General features: G+C 44.9%; 2 protein-coding genes across 3 annotated transcripts; one reads left to right on the forward strand and one right to left on the reverse strand.

The window, feature by feature from the left end:
- Positions 1 to 5,225: 5,225 nt before the first annotated feature.
- rasip1 (Ras interacting protein 1) lies at positions 5,226 to 12,953 on the reverse strand. The gene is made up of 16 exons (XM_040165704.2): positions 12,554 to 12,953; positions 11,698 to 11,819; positions 10,956 to 11,407; positions 10,521 to 10,781; positions 10,199 to 10,437; positions 9,951 to 10,115; positions 9,273 to 9,477; positions 8,886 to 9,187; positions 8,624 to 8,785; positions 8,021 to 8,061; positions 7,573 to 7,727; positions 7,329 to 7,441; positions 6,418 to 6,706; positions 6,072 to 6,235; positions 5,845 to 5,986; positions 5,226 to 5,753 (listed from the first exon to the last, which is right to left on the reverse strand). The coding sequence occupies exons 2-16, from the start codon at positions 11,817 to 11,819 to the stop codon at positions 5,575 to 5,577; spliced, it is 2,991 nt and encodes a 996-aa protein (XP_040021638.1). The 5' UTR covers positions 12,554 to 12,953; the 3' UTR covers positions 5,226 to 5,574.
- Positions 12,954 to 13,866: 913 nt separating this feature from the next.
- cox6b2 (cytochrome c oxidase subunit 6B2) lies at positions 13,867 to 16,121 on the forward strand. 2 transcript variants are annotated; one of them, XM_040165857.2, is made up of 4 exons: positions 13,867 to 14,047; positions 14,536 to 14,674; positions 15,202 to 15,302; positions 15,847 to 16,121. In XM_040165857.2, exons 2-4 carry the CDS (start codon positions 14,569 to 14,571, stop codon positions 15,898 to 15,900), a joined length of 261 nt encoding a protein of 86 aa, XP_040021791.1. In that variant the 5' UTR covers positions 13,867 to 14,047; positions 14,536 to 14,568; the 3' UTR covers positions 15,901 to 16,121. The 2 variants fall into 2 exon arrangements, with proteins under 2 accessions (XP_040021791.1, XP_040021792.1); XM_040165858.2 differs by having other exon boundaries at positions 14,026 to 14,121.
- Positions 16,122 to 18,675: the final 2,554 nt, after the last annotated feature.

Raw genomic sequence — 18,675 nt, forward strand, 5'->3', positions numbered from 1 at the left:
CAGTGCCAGGAAGCATGCCAGCTATGCAAGGAATGGGCCTCCCAACGATAAGGAAATTCCCCGCACCGGACCGGACTAAAAGCCCAGTAACAACAGGAGCACGGACAATCACTGGGGGGAGAAATGAAAGAAATGACGAGTGGGACGGGGGGGGGCGGAACAGGATGCCCGGACAGACACGGGTCTAGGTATGACCCTAAGACAATAAACACACTGACAGAGGCTATCCTTGGAAGCCGAGAGTGATGACGAGGAGCGGACGGTGATACATGAAGTGAGAAAAAAATGTGTTGGGATGACTGCAGAGAGACGAGGCGAGTCGGTCACGGAGAAACGTGATGCCATGGAATAGAATGACCGAACGCAGATAGCCAGACTTGAAAGGAGGACGTCACCCATCTAAAGGGTGTTGGGCGACAGCGAGGGGCAAGTGTGCGACAGGAAGAGAGGTCAAGATAGAGGCACGTCACAGGAAAGGCGGACCCCCCCCCAGCAGATTTCTGGCGGGTGAATCTTTGCATTCGACTGACATCAGGTCTTTATCACTCATTGCCAAAAGCCTGATCCAGATTATCTTCCCCCCTGTAGTGATCTACTAAATCTGACTTCACCATCTACTAACAAGAACGGGCCACGTTTCTTTTTGTCTGAGAGGTGATTTGGGGGCAGCCGGTTGGTTAATTCTTTTGAGCTGCTGGATTGCACCAGAAGGGATTAGATTACGTACCACCGGGGTAGCCCCCGCCATTCCTGTTTCCCTGTTTTCCCCCGTATTACATCAGCGTGTAGGCTCCTCCATCTGTGAGTAAGCACATACCTCACAGTCACAGCGGAGGCCAGAAACACGTCCGATGTGTTAAGACAGGAGAGAGGGGAATAATGGGATAGGTGGAGGAGGGTTTACGGTCCTTCCTGCGCAGGGTTTTCTATTCAACTCCAATAAATAGATAAGAGATGTAGCGGGAGGTTGATGGTGATCTGGTTCCTGTGTATGCGTGTATGCGTGTGTCTGTGTGTGTCCACGTGTGCTTATTGTTCCAACCTGGCCGTAACCCAATCTTTTCTGTTTTCAAATCATAAATAATGAACGACCCAGAAGGAAATGAAACACTATCCATGTAAAACTCCCTGGGGTGGTTTATCACATGTGACAGTGATTCATTGCTGTAATATCATGATCACAGCGTAGACCTTAGCCAATTACAATACCAATTGTAGATAGGTAAATAATATTCCGGCCACATTCCGGCCTTCTTCTCTCACAAGCTACGTTCGGATTAATCTTCAAAGTAAAGGGCATTCTTGCGTGACAAAGCGAGTCCTGTAAGTCGGCAATCTGGGAACGCTTTGCTCGGTAAGATCAACATTGTAAATATGAAGACACACAGTAAGTAGAGATCATTATGGGAGGGGGAGGGGGCTACGTGGGAATACAGGATGCTTTATTTGCACCTCATGGTGTGCTTGGACGGAACAATTTGGGGTCAGAATTCGATCCAGTGAACGTGGACAGTTCTGCTCTCTCTCTCTCTCTCTCTCTCTCTCTCTCTCTCTCTCTCTATCACTCTTGATCGTTTAGGTCGAAACCTCATTTAATGACTCTGTGCGGTTCGCTGGCTTTTCGACCCGTCTGAAACAGCTGACACAAGGCAGATAGGTGGGTGTGTGAGTTTTGAGGCGAGGCAGAAAACGGCAGAGGCAGACAAGGAAAGGTAACTCTGTTTTCTTGGTAACTCCATTAAAGAGAACCCCTGGGAGGTTTGGACGACTGACAGCTGAGGTGGAGCCCGGGGCGGCCAAGCAGGAGGGAGAGTGTTTTCATGTGTTTATGTGTGTGTTTTCCGTCACAACAGGGACTAATATATATATATATATATATATATATATATATATATATATATATATGTATGGATGCAGGGCTGTCTCTCGGGGCTGAGTGTGACGGGGGTTCACTCAGGGGTATAGGACCAGGCCCCCCCGGGGGGGGGGACCTACGGAACACCCTCGTTACCCTCCGGGGAGCGATCCATTTGAGGTGCGGTGCCCCACCACCCTTCACCTCCAATGTGCCGAATCAGTGGAAGGCTGAAACCCAGAGAGTATCCCTGACACTAATATGGAAAAAAGCCTGTTTGGAGGGAATATAAGGCCAAATATTATTCTTCCTGAGCGTAACCACGGCGAGCACCTCTGACCTGGCAGCGAAAGTGCTGAAACAAAAAGCCCAAAGACTTTTTCTGCTCCATCAAAGGAGAGCAGCATAAAATAAACACGGCCATCAGATTACCGCGCCGAACGCGGGCCGCGTTCAGCCCGCGCCCGGCTGCCCCGCCGCCCAACCCCGTAGCTCTATGGGAGTTAAGTGTGGGGTCCGCTCAGTCAACACCATGACGCAAAATGGAACAAGCCTCTGACAGAAGCTCCGGGCTGATGGAATAAGGCCCCTGCCCACAGCCCCACAGGCCCCCCGGCCCGAGAGAAACGTACTGAGCGAGAACGACAAAGAGAGAGAGGGAGAGAGAGAGAGAGAGAGAGGGCGGCAGGGAAATGGGATGAAAGAAGAGGACAGGAGGGGAAAAGGTAGATGCGGGCATTACGAAAAAGAGGAAAAGACCACCAGTCCCAAATTTGGGGGGAACTGGCCCCGTCCCCAAAGAACCAGCCGCAGCAGGCGAGGACAGACAGCCGCCAGTGGAGAGAAGGCCGGGGCAGGGCAGGGCAAGGCAGGGTGCAGTGGTTGGTGGTGGTGGCTGTAGCTGCCAGTGAGACTGTGGGGCTAAGCTGGCTAGTCCGACTAACAGTGGACAGCCTCAGCACGGTGGATCTGACCTCACAGGGGTTCTTTTATATCCTGCGCCAGTGCCTGTGTACATTTGTGTGAAGGGACATGCATCTGTGCACCAAAAAAAAAAGAAAATGTGTGTTTATGTGTGCATTTCGCGTTCGGGTGACGTAATCAGGAAAACAGATCTGCCCCTTGAGGTTGACCGAGGCTTTTCTCTCTCTCTTTTAGTCATCTCACTGAGGCTTCGCTGTCTATTTCATCCGGGAGTCTCCTCATCTCCAACCTCAGCAACAATCTGCCGTCTGTCTGCGTCTGACTGATTTCCCTCCCGGCACCTCTGACCTTCTCACCGCTCGTCTCAAACCTCTCGCAGTCGCAGATTCCTACACCCCCAGTCTGTCTTCTTGCCTGTGGCTTAACAGAGATTCCCCTGCTCCCTTGTTTCCTGCCCGGCGTCACCAACGGAGTAGGTCCTGAGCCATTCACATTGTTCCAGTCTCCCTCTGTTTCAGACTAAAGCTGACTCATATATTTTCAAAATAAGGCCCAAAATGAGAAATGTATTTATTTCTCAGCAGCCAGACTCATTAAGGTAGACCGGATTCTGCAATATTTGGTAATAATGACGCCTTTAGACAAGCCTCACACTTCCCTCCGCCATGACCTGATTAAACATTTCACAATCTCCATCGGTAGCCCCACAGTCATGGAACTCTGCCCTTTCCCCTGACGTACGACTCGAAAAATCTCCTTATAACTGCAGCTTTGGGATGACGCTCAGGTAAAGTGCTACCAGATCACAAATAGGTACTGAGGCCGTTCCATGTTGTAGCTGTTAGTGTAAAGTGTGAGAGCCATGGGCCCCTTTCTGCTTCCTGAAAATGACTCCTGTGTGTAACAACAATGAACACAATCACTGTGGTCCACTGGGCCCCCACACCAGCAGCGTTGCATTACCGCGCTCGCCTCCCTACTGTTCTCCTTTTCTTTTCATCCTTCTTTCTTTCCTCCTCTGACTCAGCTGTTTTGTAGGAAACTCCGTCTCTTTGAAGAAGGGAAGAATCTTTCATTACTCCACAGCGAGGGAGAGAGAGAGAAGGAGATGATAGGGAGAGAATGACTGCACCATTGTCTTCACCCTCCCCTCCGTCCACCAATGATAATTGTGTTGAGCTAATTACAGAGAGCTGCTTCAACAGGTGTGGGTCCTTGCACCTGGGTAAAGAAGACTTCTGTATGTGTGTGTGTGTGGAGAGAGACAGAGAAGTAGGAATTGGTGTGTGTGTGTGTCTGTGTATTACTACGCAATTCTGGGGAAAGTGCGTATGACGTCTTCTCCGCCGGTGATTGTGACCACAGAAAACCGTTTGTGTGTGTGTGTGTCACACGCTTACTAAAAGTGCCATGTTACTTAATAGTGGTCAGACATTGGTCACTGTGTTGTATCACAGAGACCAATGTCACACAATCAGCCCGGACTTGCACCAGTCTGAAGCCCATCTGTGGTTAATTATAAAGCTGCACAATACATCTGTTAGACATTACTGGAAAGTTGAAATTAGCACACAAACGCAGTCTCACTCTCGCTCATACGCCACATTGAATTTCAAATGAGAATGATTACAATCACTTTATTGATAAACGTGAACGCAGGGAGCCTCTTCTCATGCTTCACAATTTGGGAGACAGAACCGGAGGCAGCGGCGGTGATGTAAGCAGGGAGTCTCTCACGGGACTTTTTACAGTTAAGGAATTCATGTGTGAGGCTGACCGGAAGACAGGAAGCTCTTTGGTCGGCCGCCAACGGAAGAGTGTCTCTTGGAGACGTCATACAGCTTAACTCTCATAACAAAGAAAGAAGTTTCCCAAGACTGGGTCTGGCGGACTAGACGGTTAAATTGACTGGATATTACCAAATTGTGACAGTTCTTGTTCAACTGTTAGTCAATCCTGCTGATGACATCACCCGACTGCTTATGCTTAATGACCTGAAGTGGGTTTATAGGGCCAGGGGATTGCACCACAATAATGGAATGAGAAAACCTACCAATTACACCGATAAAAGAAAATGGAGATCTCACCTGCTCTCCAGTCCCCAGCTTTGACCTTTACGCCAGCTCACCTTGGTGAAGGTAACCTTGTGTGTGGTCGTCACAGTCTCATTTGCTCGTTTTGGGTCATGGGCCCTTCGTAAAATGCTACCCTGATTACAGGACGTGAGAGGTGGGCCTCTGAAGCAGACTTTCATTTAGTTGTATGATTGCCTCCTTGGTCAAGCAACTGTACCTGCAGACTCATCACTTAACGTCAAAGGGGAATGAGTCCTGCATCGCCACCTTGTGGAATATTTCTCTGGAAATGAGGTTGAGGTAAATGCCAAACCCAAGGGGCCCAGCTGTGGGAAACAAGTTCGTCAAACATCACACGGAAACCGTAGGTCTTTTAGACTAGAATTCAGCGTTTTATTAAAAACAAGTAGTTTAAAAACAGTCATGGGAGCCAAGTAAAATAGTCATGCGTAATGCATAACACTGCACGATCCAACAGCCATGGGGTTTTACTCACTGCTTTTAAACCAAATCTATTAAGACATTTCAAAGCCAATACATTTCTTTTACTTCTAATATCTAAATGGATAAATGAATTGATATAGAAGTGTCATGAAAAACCACAACCAGGAAACAAAATGCAGAAAACATGTTCGGTTTGCATTCTTTTTTTTGTGTGTTTGTGAAGTTTTTAGTGATTTTATTTTTCACTTCCGATCAGAGGGACAAATATGGTCTTCCTCAAAGCCGAGTCCTCTGATTGGCGGGGAGCTCGTCCTGGTCGAGTCCCCACAAGAAGGTGCGGAGACGTGTCACTTCCTTCTGGAGCTCGGGGCTCGGGATTGGCTGGCAGAGGTCGAGGCGTGGCGTTTCATTTGGCAGGATGAGAGGAGGATGGTCCAGGAAGCTCTCAAAGATGTCTATGAGAATTAAAAATAAACAATTAATTAAACAGATCATTTCACTGGTTGGATTCTTTAACTTTGTTCATTTAATTTATACATGAATCACCTCCACTCAGCTCTGTGCCCGGCAGAGGGGCCCAGGATGCTGGTGGGGCTCTGGTGGGACCCAGCTTGTAATGGGTGAGCATGTGGTGCAACTGGGAAGGGCTTAAAGAGACATGGTCCTCCCGAAGACTGGTCCAGGATGACTGGAGGACAAAAGGACATGGTCAATACATATGAATAATCAATAATCTAAAACTGGGAAGCTTTCTTCACACGTGGCTGTGTTACCTGGATAAGTCGAGTCTTGGGAATACACAGGAAGTTGACTGTGACTGACAGTTTCTTCATGAACTCAGAGGCAATGTCTCCTAATCCCGCCCCCTGCAGCCAGTCCAAAACCAGGTCCAAGTTTGTGCGGATCTGGACCGCTCTGGACCACGAAAACAGTCCATCTAAAAACAGAGAGAGAGAGAGAGACAACAGAATAATACAATGATGTTATTAAAGGGAGAAATTCAAACACTTTGGAAAAAAAAGAATATAAACAATTACTGACAATTAAAATGAATTTGACTGGTCTCCACTTCAACATTTAACTTTCCATCCCTTGCGGTCACACCGGCTGCCTTCTCACCTCTTTCCAGCAAAGTGTTGAGCAGGGAGGTGTTGGTGAAGAAGAAGAGGTAGCCAAAGGTCTGGGAGGTGAGCGGCGGCGACAGACATGCCTCCCGGGACAGCATCAGCGAACAGCGGTACACTTCCACCAGGCCGGCGACTTTGGGGGGTAAGGCGGACACGTCGTCCACCTCTCCTTCCCCTCCTTCTTTCTCCTCTCCCTCGGCACTCCGCGCCCCACCCCTCTCCTTCTCTTCTCTGGAGAATGGGTTGGAGTCCAGGAGAGCTGGAAGGAGTGAGTACAGGGTCTTTGGCAGACAAGAGGGACACTTGAGGTCATTTGTTCAGTAAACAAATTGAAGAAAGGAATGTTTATTGTTGGATATTTCAACAAAAATGGGGTGATCCATAAAGGATGGGTCCTATCGACTTTGTTGATCCTCTTACATATGGATCTATTATTGGACGATAGGCGCTCGATATTCAGCACCTGCAACCCCAACCCAAGCCGACCCACTAAACTAAGATGTGCTGAACATCAGCATGTTAGCATTACCCCTGTGAGCAGTTCAGCCCTCAGGGTGTCTGTGTGGAAGCCTCAAATCACTACACACTCGGCCCGAGCAATCTTATAGACTTTCAGGTTTGCTCTATTCTCCTGTGAAGCAATGCACAAGGGGAATTGAGGAGCTGCTCACAGCTGGCAAAAATTAAAATAAATAGTGGGTGGTTAGACAGCTTCAGAACCATCCTTGAAAACCCCAAAATATGTATTATGTCTTCAGAAAGACCTTTTTGTTGTCTGTGAAGTTTTATTGCCAGTGGTATTTGAAGGTTTTCCTAGCGTCACACATGACAAAGGTATGTAACGTATATAAACTGCTGAAACAGACTGGTGACCATATGAAAAGAGGTATTTTTATCCTCTACCTTTGTGAGGTGATAAACACACTGTTGGAAGGTGTGCATAATGACGTCATCCAGCTGTGCCAGAGCTTCTGAGCACGTGTCCATGTCAGCCGTCAAAACCGGGTCCCCTGGGACTACAGAAGAAAATTAGTGAGAGGAGAGGAAGATTTTGTTTAATTCCTACTTCATTTGATGAAACGATCATAGCTTCTAAAAGCATTTCTTACTTGAATCAGTCATTTCAATGTTTTCAGATCATTCTCACCTTCAAACTCCCACTCTTTCTCCATGGCTTCAACTTTGACCTGGAAGAAGTTAAGGAGCTCTGTGGCGTTTGACATCCAGAACATCAGGGGTCGAAGGTCGGAGGAGAGCTTTTGGACATTCGGCGTGCTTACCTCACCTTCTTGCTCTGTTGAACTGGACACAATAACGTAATTCCAAATGTATGCTTTAAAATAGCCGTGAACCCTTTAGTTTCCGTTTGCTGTTAATGCCTTAAAAGACGAAGACACCTCACTGGGAGTAAAAATAGACTCCAGTTATTATTACTAAACTATATTTTTCAACATCACATCACATCACAACCATGCTTTCATCAAACCACAAAAATGCACCAAAGACATAACAGCGCAGGCACAAATGTATCATGAATCACTTCACTTCAGATCTTTAAAGAGAGTAACCATGACGCAGACCAAAAATGTTCTTACTTTTGCGTGGGATGCTTATCGCCAAATTCCTTAATGTTATCCTGTGAAGACAGTTGGAGACAGAAGAGACATCTTGGGTTAGTGTGCGGGTAGAGGTGGGGGAACATGGTCTCGCCCTGCAGCCAGGGCAATTACAGCACATTTTCCAGCAGGTTGGCAGTGACATCAGCCTGTCCTCGCCTTCTATCCACAACGTAGCAGTGCAAAACCAAGGGCACATGTCTTTCTGCTGCTTTTTCTGTCCCATCTCAGTCTGTCTACCTGATGTTTTCCTGCCGAGCCAGTTTAAGTAAGGACATTAACACCCACACTATTTTATCCTTTTACATTATATACCACAAGCTGTCGTTTCTTAACTCTCAGCATGGCTCTGTGGGTGGCAATGCCAGTTGGTTCACAGCTGGAATAACTCAACTATCGGATGGGGTGACATTTATGGTTTGCAACGAATGAATCCCACTGGCCTTGAGGATGCTCACTTTATGAGCAAAAACCTGCAGAACTAATGCCTTATACATCAGCCAAAATTCATGGTTGTCCCTTCTACGCCACCAGGGCAAATTTTCCATTTTAGATATTGACCTCTTGTTATTTGTCACTTACCCAGACAATCTCTTTTATGTGATTGGCCGATTTGAGTAATATCTGCGGTGTGAGAGCAGGGTCCAAGTGTTTTGAGGCATGATCTATCATGATTGATAGGAGATAAGCAGGAGCTAACGGCCCACCACCAGAGTCTGGGGAGGAATTTTTGGAGATGATCTCCTAGGAGATAGTGAGGGATAAACATAACATATCAGCAAGGCCATTCTTTATACCAGATACATTGATGGTAAATAAGAGCTTCTTTATCTCCCTGTCTCACCTGTAACAAAGCATCTGCGTGGCGGGGATGAAACTTCAGAACTGCCTCCGTGGATCCGAGGTACTGCCTAAGTGCCTCCTGTCTGTCCACTAACCCCGAGGGGCAGCAGGGGGTGGAGGCATCGGCCTGCCATGGCAGGGTCAATGCCAGAGGGGGAGCTGGAGTCACACGGGGGTCACGATACAGAAAGAGGAAGTGGTTCCCCAAACCAATCACATCCCCAGGCTTCAGGACCGTCTCTCTGTAGAGGGCCACTCCGTTGTGTGTGACTGCACCTCCTCTGAAGGGTCGCATTACTGCTACTATAAAATAAAATAACAGAAGAACACGGTACAGAGCTGTCGCACCACGGGTGCATGTATGATATGAGATGGTGACCGTTAGTACCTTGTCTGGTGGGCGTTTCGGGAACAGCCGAGTCTCTCCTGACCAACAGGTGTCTGGCCAATAGGTCAGGGGCCGAGAGGAACGTGTCCACCTTCAGAGGCCTCTTACCCTTCCTCTCCCTCTCTTTATCCTTCTCTCTCTCCCTCATTGTGGATTTTCTCCCAAAGACATGCGTGTGCCCCGCCATGATGTACAAAACAAAGTCCTAAACAAAGCACACAGTGGAGAGCAGAACAGAGTCAGGGAGGTCTGTTGTCTGTTATCTTTTAAGTGCTACGGTTCACATCAATCTTCTATCTCAGAGATGTTAAGTTGAACCGAAGGCGGTTGATAAGGTATGAAGTGTGTCACAGTTTGCTACAATGGAGACCTGTGTGAGGTCATTGTGTGAGATGGAGTGATGTACAAAGAGGGACGGAAACCCTGATTGGTATGTGCCGATTACGGGCATGCGGGTATGATGTCATGTGCAGCGCGCGTTAATGTGTGCACATCTGCGTGAGTTCTTCTACAACAACGCCTGTTGGTTTGCATCGGTGCACATCCGCGTGTGTGCATTTTGCAATAAAGCACATTAATGTCCATGTGTGTGTCTGTCTGTCGGTGTGCCTGTGTTTACATAGCGTCAGTGTGTGGGTGTTGTTTGTGTGTGTGATATCATCTGTTAACGTGTCTCGCCTTGCTCTGATCGTAACCCTGCAGCAACAGGAAGTAGGGCCGATCGGTGGGTGGAAGGATTAAACTTTGTGACATCACTTCCAGGTCACAGCTGGAGTAATCCTTCTCATCCTCCGCAAGCTGGTTCGTCCATCCAACCTTGGCTTCCACTTTTGAGGTTCTGATCTGGAAAAAAGGTCAAGACATAATGGGTAAAACGCCACATGGACAATCTCAGTGATTCAGTTTTTCCCTCACAATCATCATACCTCTCCTTGCTGTGGGTTGATCATGCTCACAATGTTCTTCCTGTCCTGCACTCCTCCATTGTTGTTGGGCCGGTTGCCAGACCCACGTGGGTCATTACTGACATGGTTACCTTGGCGACGCCGCAGACTCAGGTTCATGTCGCTGATGCTCCTCCTGAGCTCTGAATTTCTTCCACGGTGACCACGCTCGCTCTCCTCTGGTCCACCTGATGACACCCGGCTCCGCCGCCAGCGCACACCTGTTGCCCGGACAACCAAGGGGTCGGTCAGTTTGACCGCGTGTCATGAATAAAGAGTCCTGCGGATTGAGTTGTAAACATACCTTGATAGTTTTCTCCCTCCCTCTCGCGCTCCTTCTCTTTTTCCCTCTCTTCTCTCTCATAGTCGTCCTTTCTTTGGATTTCAAAGCGCCGCTCAAATCCGCCCTTGGGCCGCCACATGTCCACTAACAGCAGGGGACATTCCCATGGGGCAACGCTTCTCCTGCACTCCGTCTCCCATTTGATACCTCCATCTGGCTGTTGGATGGGCTTACCAATGACATCACACAACAGAAAGTCCTCTGGGCTGTGTTTTGGGAGAACTAGAAGGTAATGGCAGCAGGGAGGAGGACAGGGGGGGGGGGGGGTAATTATTTGTCCATAACACCACTGTTTGTGTTTATATTAAGTCATTCCCTATTGGTTAAAAATGTTTGAGCAAACAATTCCAAGTAACAAGTCGCAGCAGAGGTCCACATGAGAGAAGATTTCCCTACCTGCGTCATCCGTCTCCTCCCTTTCCCTCTCCGTGTACCGGGTGATGACCTGGGCGATGAGCTGTCTGGCCGTAGATTGAATGTTGGCCAGAAGCGAGCGATAATTGGCCCCACTGGAAAGGGCATCCCCATAGATCTTGACCAGGCCCGGGGCCGAGGAAGAGGCAGGGGGCAAGTAGTGATGGGAGGAGGGGGCAGCGGAATGAGCCCAAAGCTCTCTCTCCCTGTCCCCCACCGCCCGGTCCCTGTCACTGTTAGAGCGCCCTCGCAGGAAGAGTTGGGAAAGGCGCTTAGTGCGGGACTGGGTCCCAGCAGGCCGGGGCCTGAGGAAGGCCGGGGAAGGGGACAGGGACGGGGCAGAGGAAGCCAGCGAGAGGGTAGAGTTAGAAAGGGAAGAGGAAGGAGCAGAGGGGGCCTCGTGGAGGGAGGCTGCGTCAGAGCTGGTGGTCGACCTGAGAACAGCACGGGAGGGGAAGACGGAAGGAGGAAAGAGGAAGGAGAAAGGAAGAGACAAGTCAGCTGTGAATTATGACGGCCTAAACAAGGACAAACAACAAGGACTAAAATAAAACAGGGAAGGGACGCCGAGTTGAGGGATACTAATGACAGTGGAAGTAAGATGGCGTCAACACATTAATTGTTAATTCAACAATCAGGCATTGAACCCAACCTAATTGCTAACTGGGTATGAAAGTCAACACATGGGATTAAAAAACTGAATTTGAGAGTAATTCAGACTCACTTGACAGAGATAGCGCTGGGCCAGCGACCCCCCAGCTTGGCAAAGTGTTTCCTGGGCGAGTTGATCCACAGACCTACTGGGAAATGGAGCTTTCTGAAGCGAGGGCTGCCAGACCCCTCCATCTGACAGGGTGCGAGAGAAGAACATGCAGATACTGAGCAGGATCTGTCGTTCTTAACTCAACAATCTCCAATCTCCAACAAATAATAATAATGTCATTTTCCGGGTTTCTTATTTATTTCATCTACCTCCACACTGTAGGGAAGAATGTGTGCTAGCGATGGAAGGATTGAAACAATATAACAATGGCATGATGTCACCATCAAAAAATATCAACAGGATACATCCAGCTGGTTGTCAACAACATGGTAAAAACAAAAAGAAAGACATTTACCAAGAACATCCCAATCAGCCCTGAAAATCATGGCGTGACTTTCCCATTCTCAAACAGGAAGCATCTTTAGTCGGCCTCAGATCCAGCTGTCCACTGACAGGGAAATACCCGCTGCAAAGGTCACCGCCTGTCCTTCTCTCAGCACTACTTCTATGTCGATTACAACCGAAATTTAGGATTGTACATGATGGTTTTGACCTCATGGTGTAAATCGGAGACCTAAATAAAATCATTGTATCCCTCTGTGAAACTACCAAAGTGTTATTTTGGATAAGACTACTTGACTAATGTCTTGACGGGAAATGTGTGTCCACACCTTAAATGCGTGGTTATCAATCCTCACACACTGAGCATTCTGAGAATACTGCCCGAGATGGTGTGAGGATATACTTTGAAAATCATAAAAATGCTACACAAAAGAAACACCAATTCTTTTAAATGTTTGATATTGAATGCACTTACCCGCAGGTACTTCAGATTCTTTTCGAGTGTCTTCTGATGATTTTTTGCCACCAAAATGCAGAGCTCAAAGTAATCTAATAATCTTGTACGTTCCCTTTTCCCCGCGTTGAAATTCCATTGTCTCAAGGTGTTAACCCGTCACACATCTGCATACACATTGCTACTTCTTAAATAACTATTAGTCCAATTATATCTTGACTAAAATACCTTTAGGATATCTTATTTTTTCTCTCTAACTGGACAAAATCTGCTCCCTTTCTTCGTCTGACTCTCAGGCTCTCTGGGTCTATAGATAGAGAAACAGGCCCATTGTTCTCAGTGACAGAATTTCCTTCCTCAGCAGTGGACAACACCTATATCCTGACTGAGTTAGAGAGAGAGGCAGAAATTGGTAGAGAGCGAGAGGGTGGATTTGCACACACACATATGAGCCTTTAAGACATTTGTTGGGCTAATATACACTGCATTATACACCACAAAGCAATTTAGATCTCCATCGTTTGGTCTGTCTGGATTAATCACAAATATCTTGTCATTGTTTCATCCTAATACAGTTAATGACAGCAAACTCTGTCATTAAGCCATTACAGAATTTGGCCATTCAAATCCGGTACAACTTTGCTATTTTAGTGATTAGTTTCGAAATCTTGACGCCTCAGAAAACACACAGACGGCTCAGTTTGACGTTTTGCTGAAAAGAGGATGAAGGAAGAATACATCCAGCGAGATAGGAAGCTAGACGGCGCAACGGAGACACCTGTGATCTTTGACCTCCTATTCGACAGGAAGATGGAGAAGAAAAGAGAAAGGAGACTGTGAGGGGACAGATCTGCTGAAATCTGCATATCCAGACCGAATATGTTATCAATAGATTTTTGTTCCATTTCAAAGGCTGCAGACAGCAGAGAACATCATGTGTCTTTAAAACGTTTCTTTACATGTTTACATATGTTATGCGTGGAAAACTTTTGATTTACTGGAAGCAACACAATTTTAAACGTAGAACAGCTTGAACCCTCTTTGTAAAATAATTGTAATAAACTTAAATCAGTACTCAATTTGTCAGCCACCTTCCAAGTCTACAAGTGGTGGACTATTGCTTTTAGTGGATTTTAACTCTTTATTATCTTTGCAGTCATAACCTGATTTATTTGTTTCTAAAAAGTAAACCATTAACAACAACTTACATTAAATGTAGCATGTTAATATGGAATCTCCACCAACATATTGCAGTTTTGAGTAGATTAACCTAATTGCAGAGGTAAGAAATATCCATAGTGAATATCAATAAGGCAACATTATTCATCCCATTTTTATTGGTCCTTTGTGTGTGTTAGATTAGATTTCTAAATGAATTCATTTATTTATAATGAGCAAGGCTACCGATTACTGGGCAGCGATTCAATCGGACAATTTCCCAGCAGCCTTTGCGCGGTCACGAGCGAGCGGTACGTTTCCGGAGCGCACCGAGGACACATCAAGAAACGTCCCAAGGTTAGCCGTCGGTGACTCTTAAACGTTCCTCTCTTTTCGCAGCCTTTACATTTACAAGTCTTAGTCTGTCTGGTGTATGTATCTACGTAAAAGCGTGAAACCACCTGCCTTTTATTAAATGCGTTGGCTAACAATTACCAGATAACGCTATGTTAACAACGAGCTAACAGCTAGCATTATCTAACTGGCAACACTTTGTCAAGCTAACAAATGCCAACTATGCTAACTTCTTCTTTAAAGCTTCGTAGTCGTGCATTCTGTCTGTAAACATGTCGGGGTTGGATAGCTATTCGCCTGTTTGGTAAAGATACTAGCGTTTGATTGGTAAAAACAACGCTAACCTACATTTAACTTTGCCCCCAACGCTATATCTAACTTAGCCTAGCGGGCTAACATTGAGCTGACCCTGATAGCGTTAGCTCTGATCTGCCAACGTGTTTTCTCTACCCATATCAGCTGTGATCTAATTCAACCCCTGCCTTTTCCAGTGTCATTTCGACGTGTGACTGAAGATCAACAAGATGTCTGATACCGTGGAAGAGAAGATCAAGAACTACAGGACTGCTCCCTTTGACGCCCGATTCCCCAACACCAACCAGACCCGCAACTGTTTTCAGAACTACCTGGGTGAGGACGTGGATCGAGACGTTGCGATTTCCCCTCGAAAGACATTAAAATCACTTGGCAATAAGGATTCAACAACTAACAGTGAAATTCCATTACCCGTAAATAGGCGTACAGAAACGGTGTATTAGTGACTGTTTACATAAAACATGTTCATACATTTATAACCAACAAAGTAATTCAGGTGTTTATAACATTTGACGTGAAATCTAGATTTGACCTCCACATGGCATTGGTAGTATTTCATCTTTAATGAACTAGTATTAGCATATTTAACTACACACACACACGCTTATTTTAACTTTGCAGTGAAAATACAGGCGTATTGTATTTTTTGTGATGAAGAAAAGTGTGGTTTTGTGTGTCAGTTTGTGCTTTAAACAATTCTTGTTAATAATAAAAAAAGCTTTTTCTGTTAAACTGGACATTTTCGTGCTATCTATCAATCTCTGTGGCTTCTTTTCATTGTGTTTTCAGTGTGAACATTGTGTCACTGTAACCTCGAACAATTTGTTATTTCTTTGCCCCAGACTTCCACAGGTGCAATAAAGCCCTGTCGGCCAAAGACCAAGATGTGGCTCCCTGCGATTGGTACCAGAGGGTCTACAAGAGTCTCTGTCCTATGAGCTGGGTAGGTCATATGGTTATGGTTAAGTGTTTCTCAAATGCTTAATATTGAAAGTGTTGGATAGACGGGATTATTTTATATGACCGAGACAGGATTACACCTTTTATTCCTCTTGCGCTGTTGTCTTGTCGTCCATTGTTGTACTGTCTGCTGTTATGCGCCAACCGCCAAGTCAAATTCCTTGTATGGCTGACATATTATGGCAATAGTCTGTGCTATATGCTTGCTTTTTGTCTCTGTGATCAATTGATAATTGGTTATCTTTGATGTTCTTCGAAAAATCCAATAAGATGAATCATACAAATGAAGTTCTGACAATGTTCTCACCGCTGTTGCATTAGAAAGCTCCGATTAGGAAGTGAGCAAAACTGTTTTTCCCGAAGGGTATTTTTACAACATATATGTGACTATTCTGATACATAGTTTTCTCAAAACTAGGAACATTCAAATCTCTGGTTCTATATTCTAGGGATTGACATAAAACTGTTGCATGTGCGAACACAAGTTTTTCATATAGTTCTAATGTTTTCTCTAATTCCTCCCACAGGTGGCAAAATGGGACGACCAGATAGAGAATGGAAGTTTCCCAGGGAAGATCTAAGATGGCCAGCTGTTATTGTTTGGAACAGTCCAGTCCGGGACATTCTGTTACCTGCAGCTCAGTAATGGGCCAAAGGACATTGTTGTCAAGGATGCTACTGTTATAAACTTAAAATTTAAACTCTCACAACTTTGCATGTTGAGGACTGAAGTTATTTTTCCCGTCTCAATTGTAAACTACTTGTTTGCTTTGTTTAATCATTAAACACAGTACAAATTTAATCAATGTGGTTCATTATATTGTTTGATTTAATCTTTCTCCAAACACCCAGAACCTTTTTCCTAATTTCTAAAAATCAAACTCTGTGTAGATTTAATTGCAGTTATAACATTTTAATTTTCCCACTGGATTACCCAACATAGTCTTCAGCTGTCTTCAGTATTCCAGGCTATATTTACATTAGGGATGAACAGGCTATTTAGTTATCTCTGAAACCCTCAGGTCTCTGCTGTGAAAATCTAGATAACAATAACAGGTATTTTCCAGCAGATGGCAGTGCTGAAAGACAAAAGTGTTTGATGTAATGTTCTGTTTTCACCACACTGAGGCGCTCTGATCAACCAGTGTACACGTTTTATTATGATGTGGGGTAATTTGAGGGATTTTTCAGTACTTAAACTGGTTCAAGTCATGACAACTAGTGAATCTTAGCATTTCATTGGAGCTGAATGTGCAAAAAGTGAACATAATTAATTCCACTTCTCATTTAGTACCTGAATTCAAAAGTAGTAATATAAACAAATCAGCAATGTGGACGATTAACACATTTCTGGCTTAAAATGCATCAGTGTCTACAATTTCTACACATCAGACAGACAAATTAAAAGGAACTTTCTCCTTAGATCTTAACCAGTATTTTACTGTTTACTTCACTTTTCTACTGTACGGGACTTCAACCGTTTTGGTCTCTAGTGACAAGCCGAGACTTGATCTAATTACGTTGTTTTACAGCTTTGTATTTAAGTTACAACATTGACACGTCTTCTCAGCACAGCTGTAATCATCTTTTGATTAACAGTTCACCTGAGTTGTGCCCAAATATGTCCTGACACGCCACAGAGCGAGTGTTCATTGGACGTGAGTCCAAAGGGGGCAAATCCAAAGGTGGCGTTGCTGCACCAAATATCACACCGCTTCATCCCTCGGTTTATTATAACTACATGTTAAGAATGTGTAATTTCGCACAGCGCCCAACTACCAAATATACCTCAAGTGCCACATTGAACTAAAAGTAAATGTGTAAAATGTTATACAAACATTTAAAATGTTTATGATGGATGCAGAGAGTCATTTTAAACGTGATTTGACTGCATTTGAATATTATCCTTGATGATGGATTGTCCAAATACTATTAATCATTGAGGAGCTTGAATATTCAAAATACTGTATATGTAGTGAAAGTGTGAGGAAAGAAGTTTAAAGATGCCACATTGATAGAAGTCAATATTGCCACATACACGTACACTTTTCATAATTAAATAATTGGCAAGATTCCATCTTTTTTAACCCTCAGGCTACAGGATGTGGTTTGTAGTGGTGTGTCTGTGTGTGTGTTGGTGTTCAGGAGTGCAAAAAAGTGTTGGGAGTGCCCCTCCCCTTCCCCCTCCTATCAATGTCTTATAATTTAATTTGCTCACTCAGGCCGGATCACTGGAGGAGATACTGCGGGATCGGTTTCCCCGGCAACGGCTCCCAGGATCCAGATGGGATGCTGGGACAGATCAATTTAATTTCAGAAGAAATGAATAAATACTGTTGCAGACCCTCGGGCACTGAGCCTGAACATTTGCACGCTCCCCTCTCTCACAGTTCCTCTTTTTTGAGGTTATGTCAAGAGTGAATGACGGGATTGTGGAGTATTACACAAAGAGTATTACACAGAAAGGAGAGGAGACACACACACACATTCTCAACAGAACCTGAAAATGTTACAATACGTATCCGGTCTTCTCTTTCGAAGGGTCTGAGGTGTGTTTGTGTGTGTATTTTAGTTATAAAATACATGATTACATATTATGATGTTTGCCGACAGGGTCAGTCGTGGTTTACTGAACTTAAGGACATTTTTGTTTAATTTTTTCTACTTTAAACGTCCTTTTCAAATTGATAACACAATATAATTAACAAATACTGTAATTACACTACATGATTATGGATAAAGAGAGTACTTGATTGATCCCATGGTGAAACAGTTCACAGTATGAATTAAATCCCCTTCACCAAGTGCAAGTGCAACATTAAGTATTGTACACATTTATTAATCTCCTTTAGTATGATTAACATTATTCTGAAACGAGCTATTGTGCATAGTAAGAACTTTTACTTTAGCATAATTTTTGATGGTAAGACCTGAACATAATTGAAATATTTGAGTACTACTACTACAAATGATCCCGTTTCCACCCATTTGGCTCAGACTTAAATATGAACTAATTACTTATCTAAAAGTTACTTATCTAAAAGTTTACATTATCAAATGCTGAAATGTTCTAAAACATTCTATCAGTATTGACGTTTATCATAGTGATAAACGTCAATTTATCACTGATAGTTGAGACCAACTTAAGACACACTGAGAAGTTGACACTTCGTCCCTTCAGGCCTCCCTCATAATCATCATTATGGCCTTCAACAAGATCCTCCATGTTTTACACCGCTTATCCTTAGAGGATCAGGACGTGGAACACGCTGGACAGGTCAGAGGCCTGACATAGAGACAGACAACCATTCACACACTTACAGCACCTTCTAGAGTCACCAACTAACCCAAGCTGC

This window comes from Gasterosteus aculeatus, chromosome 20 (assembly GCF_964276395.1).
Source record: "Gasterosteus aculeatus chromosome 20, fGasAcu3.hap1.1, whole genome shotgun sequence".
NCBI lineage: Eukaryota > Metazoa > Chordata > Actinopteri > Perciformes > Gasterosteidae > Gasterosteus > Gasterosteus aculeatus.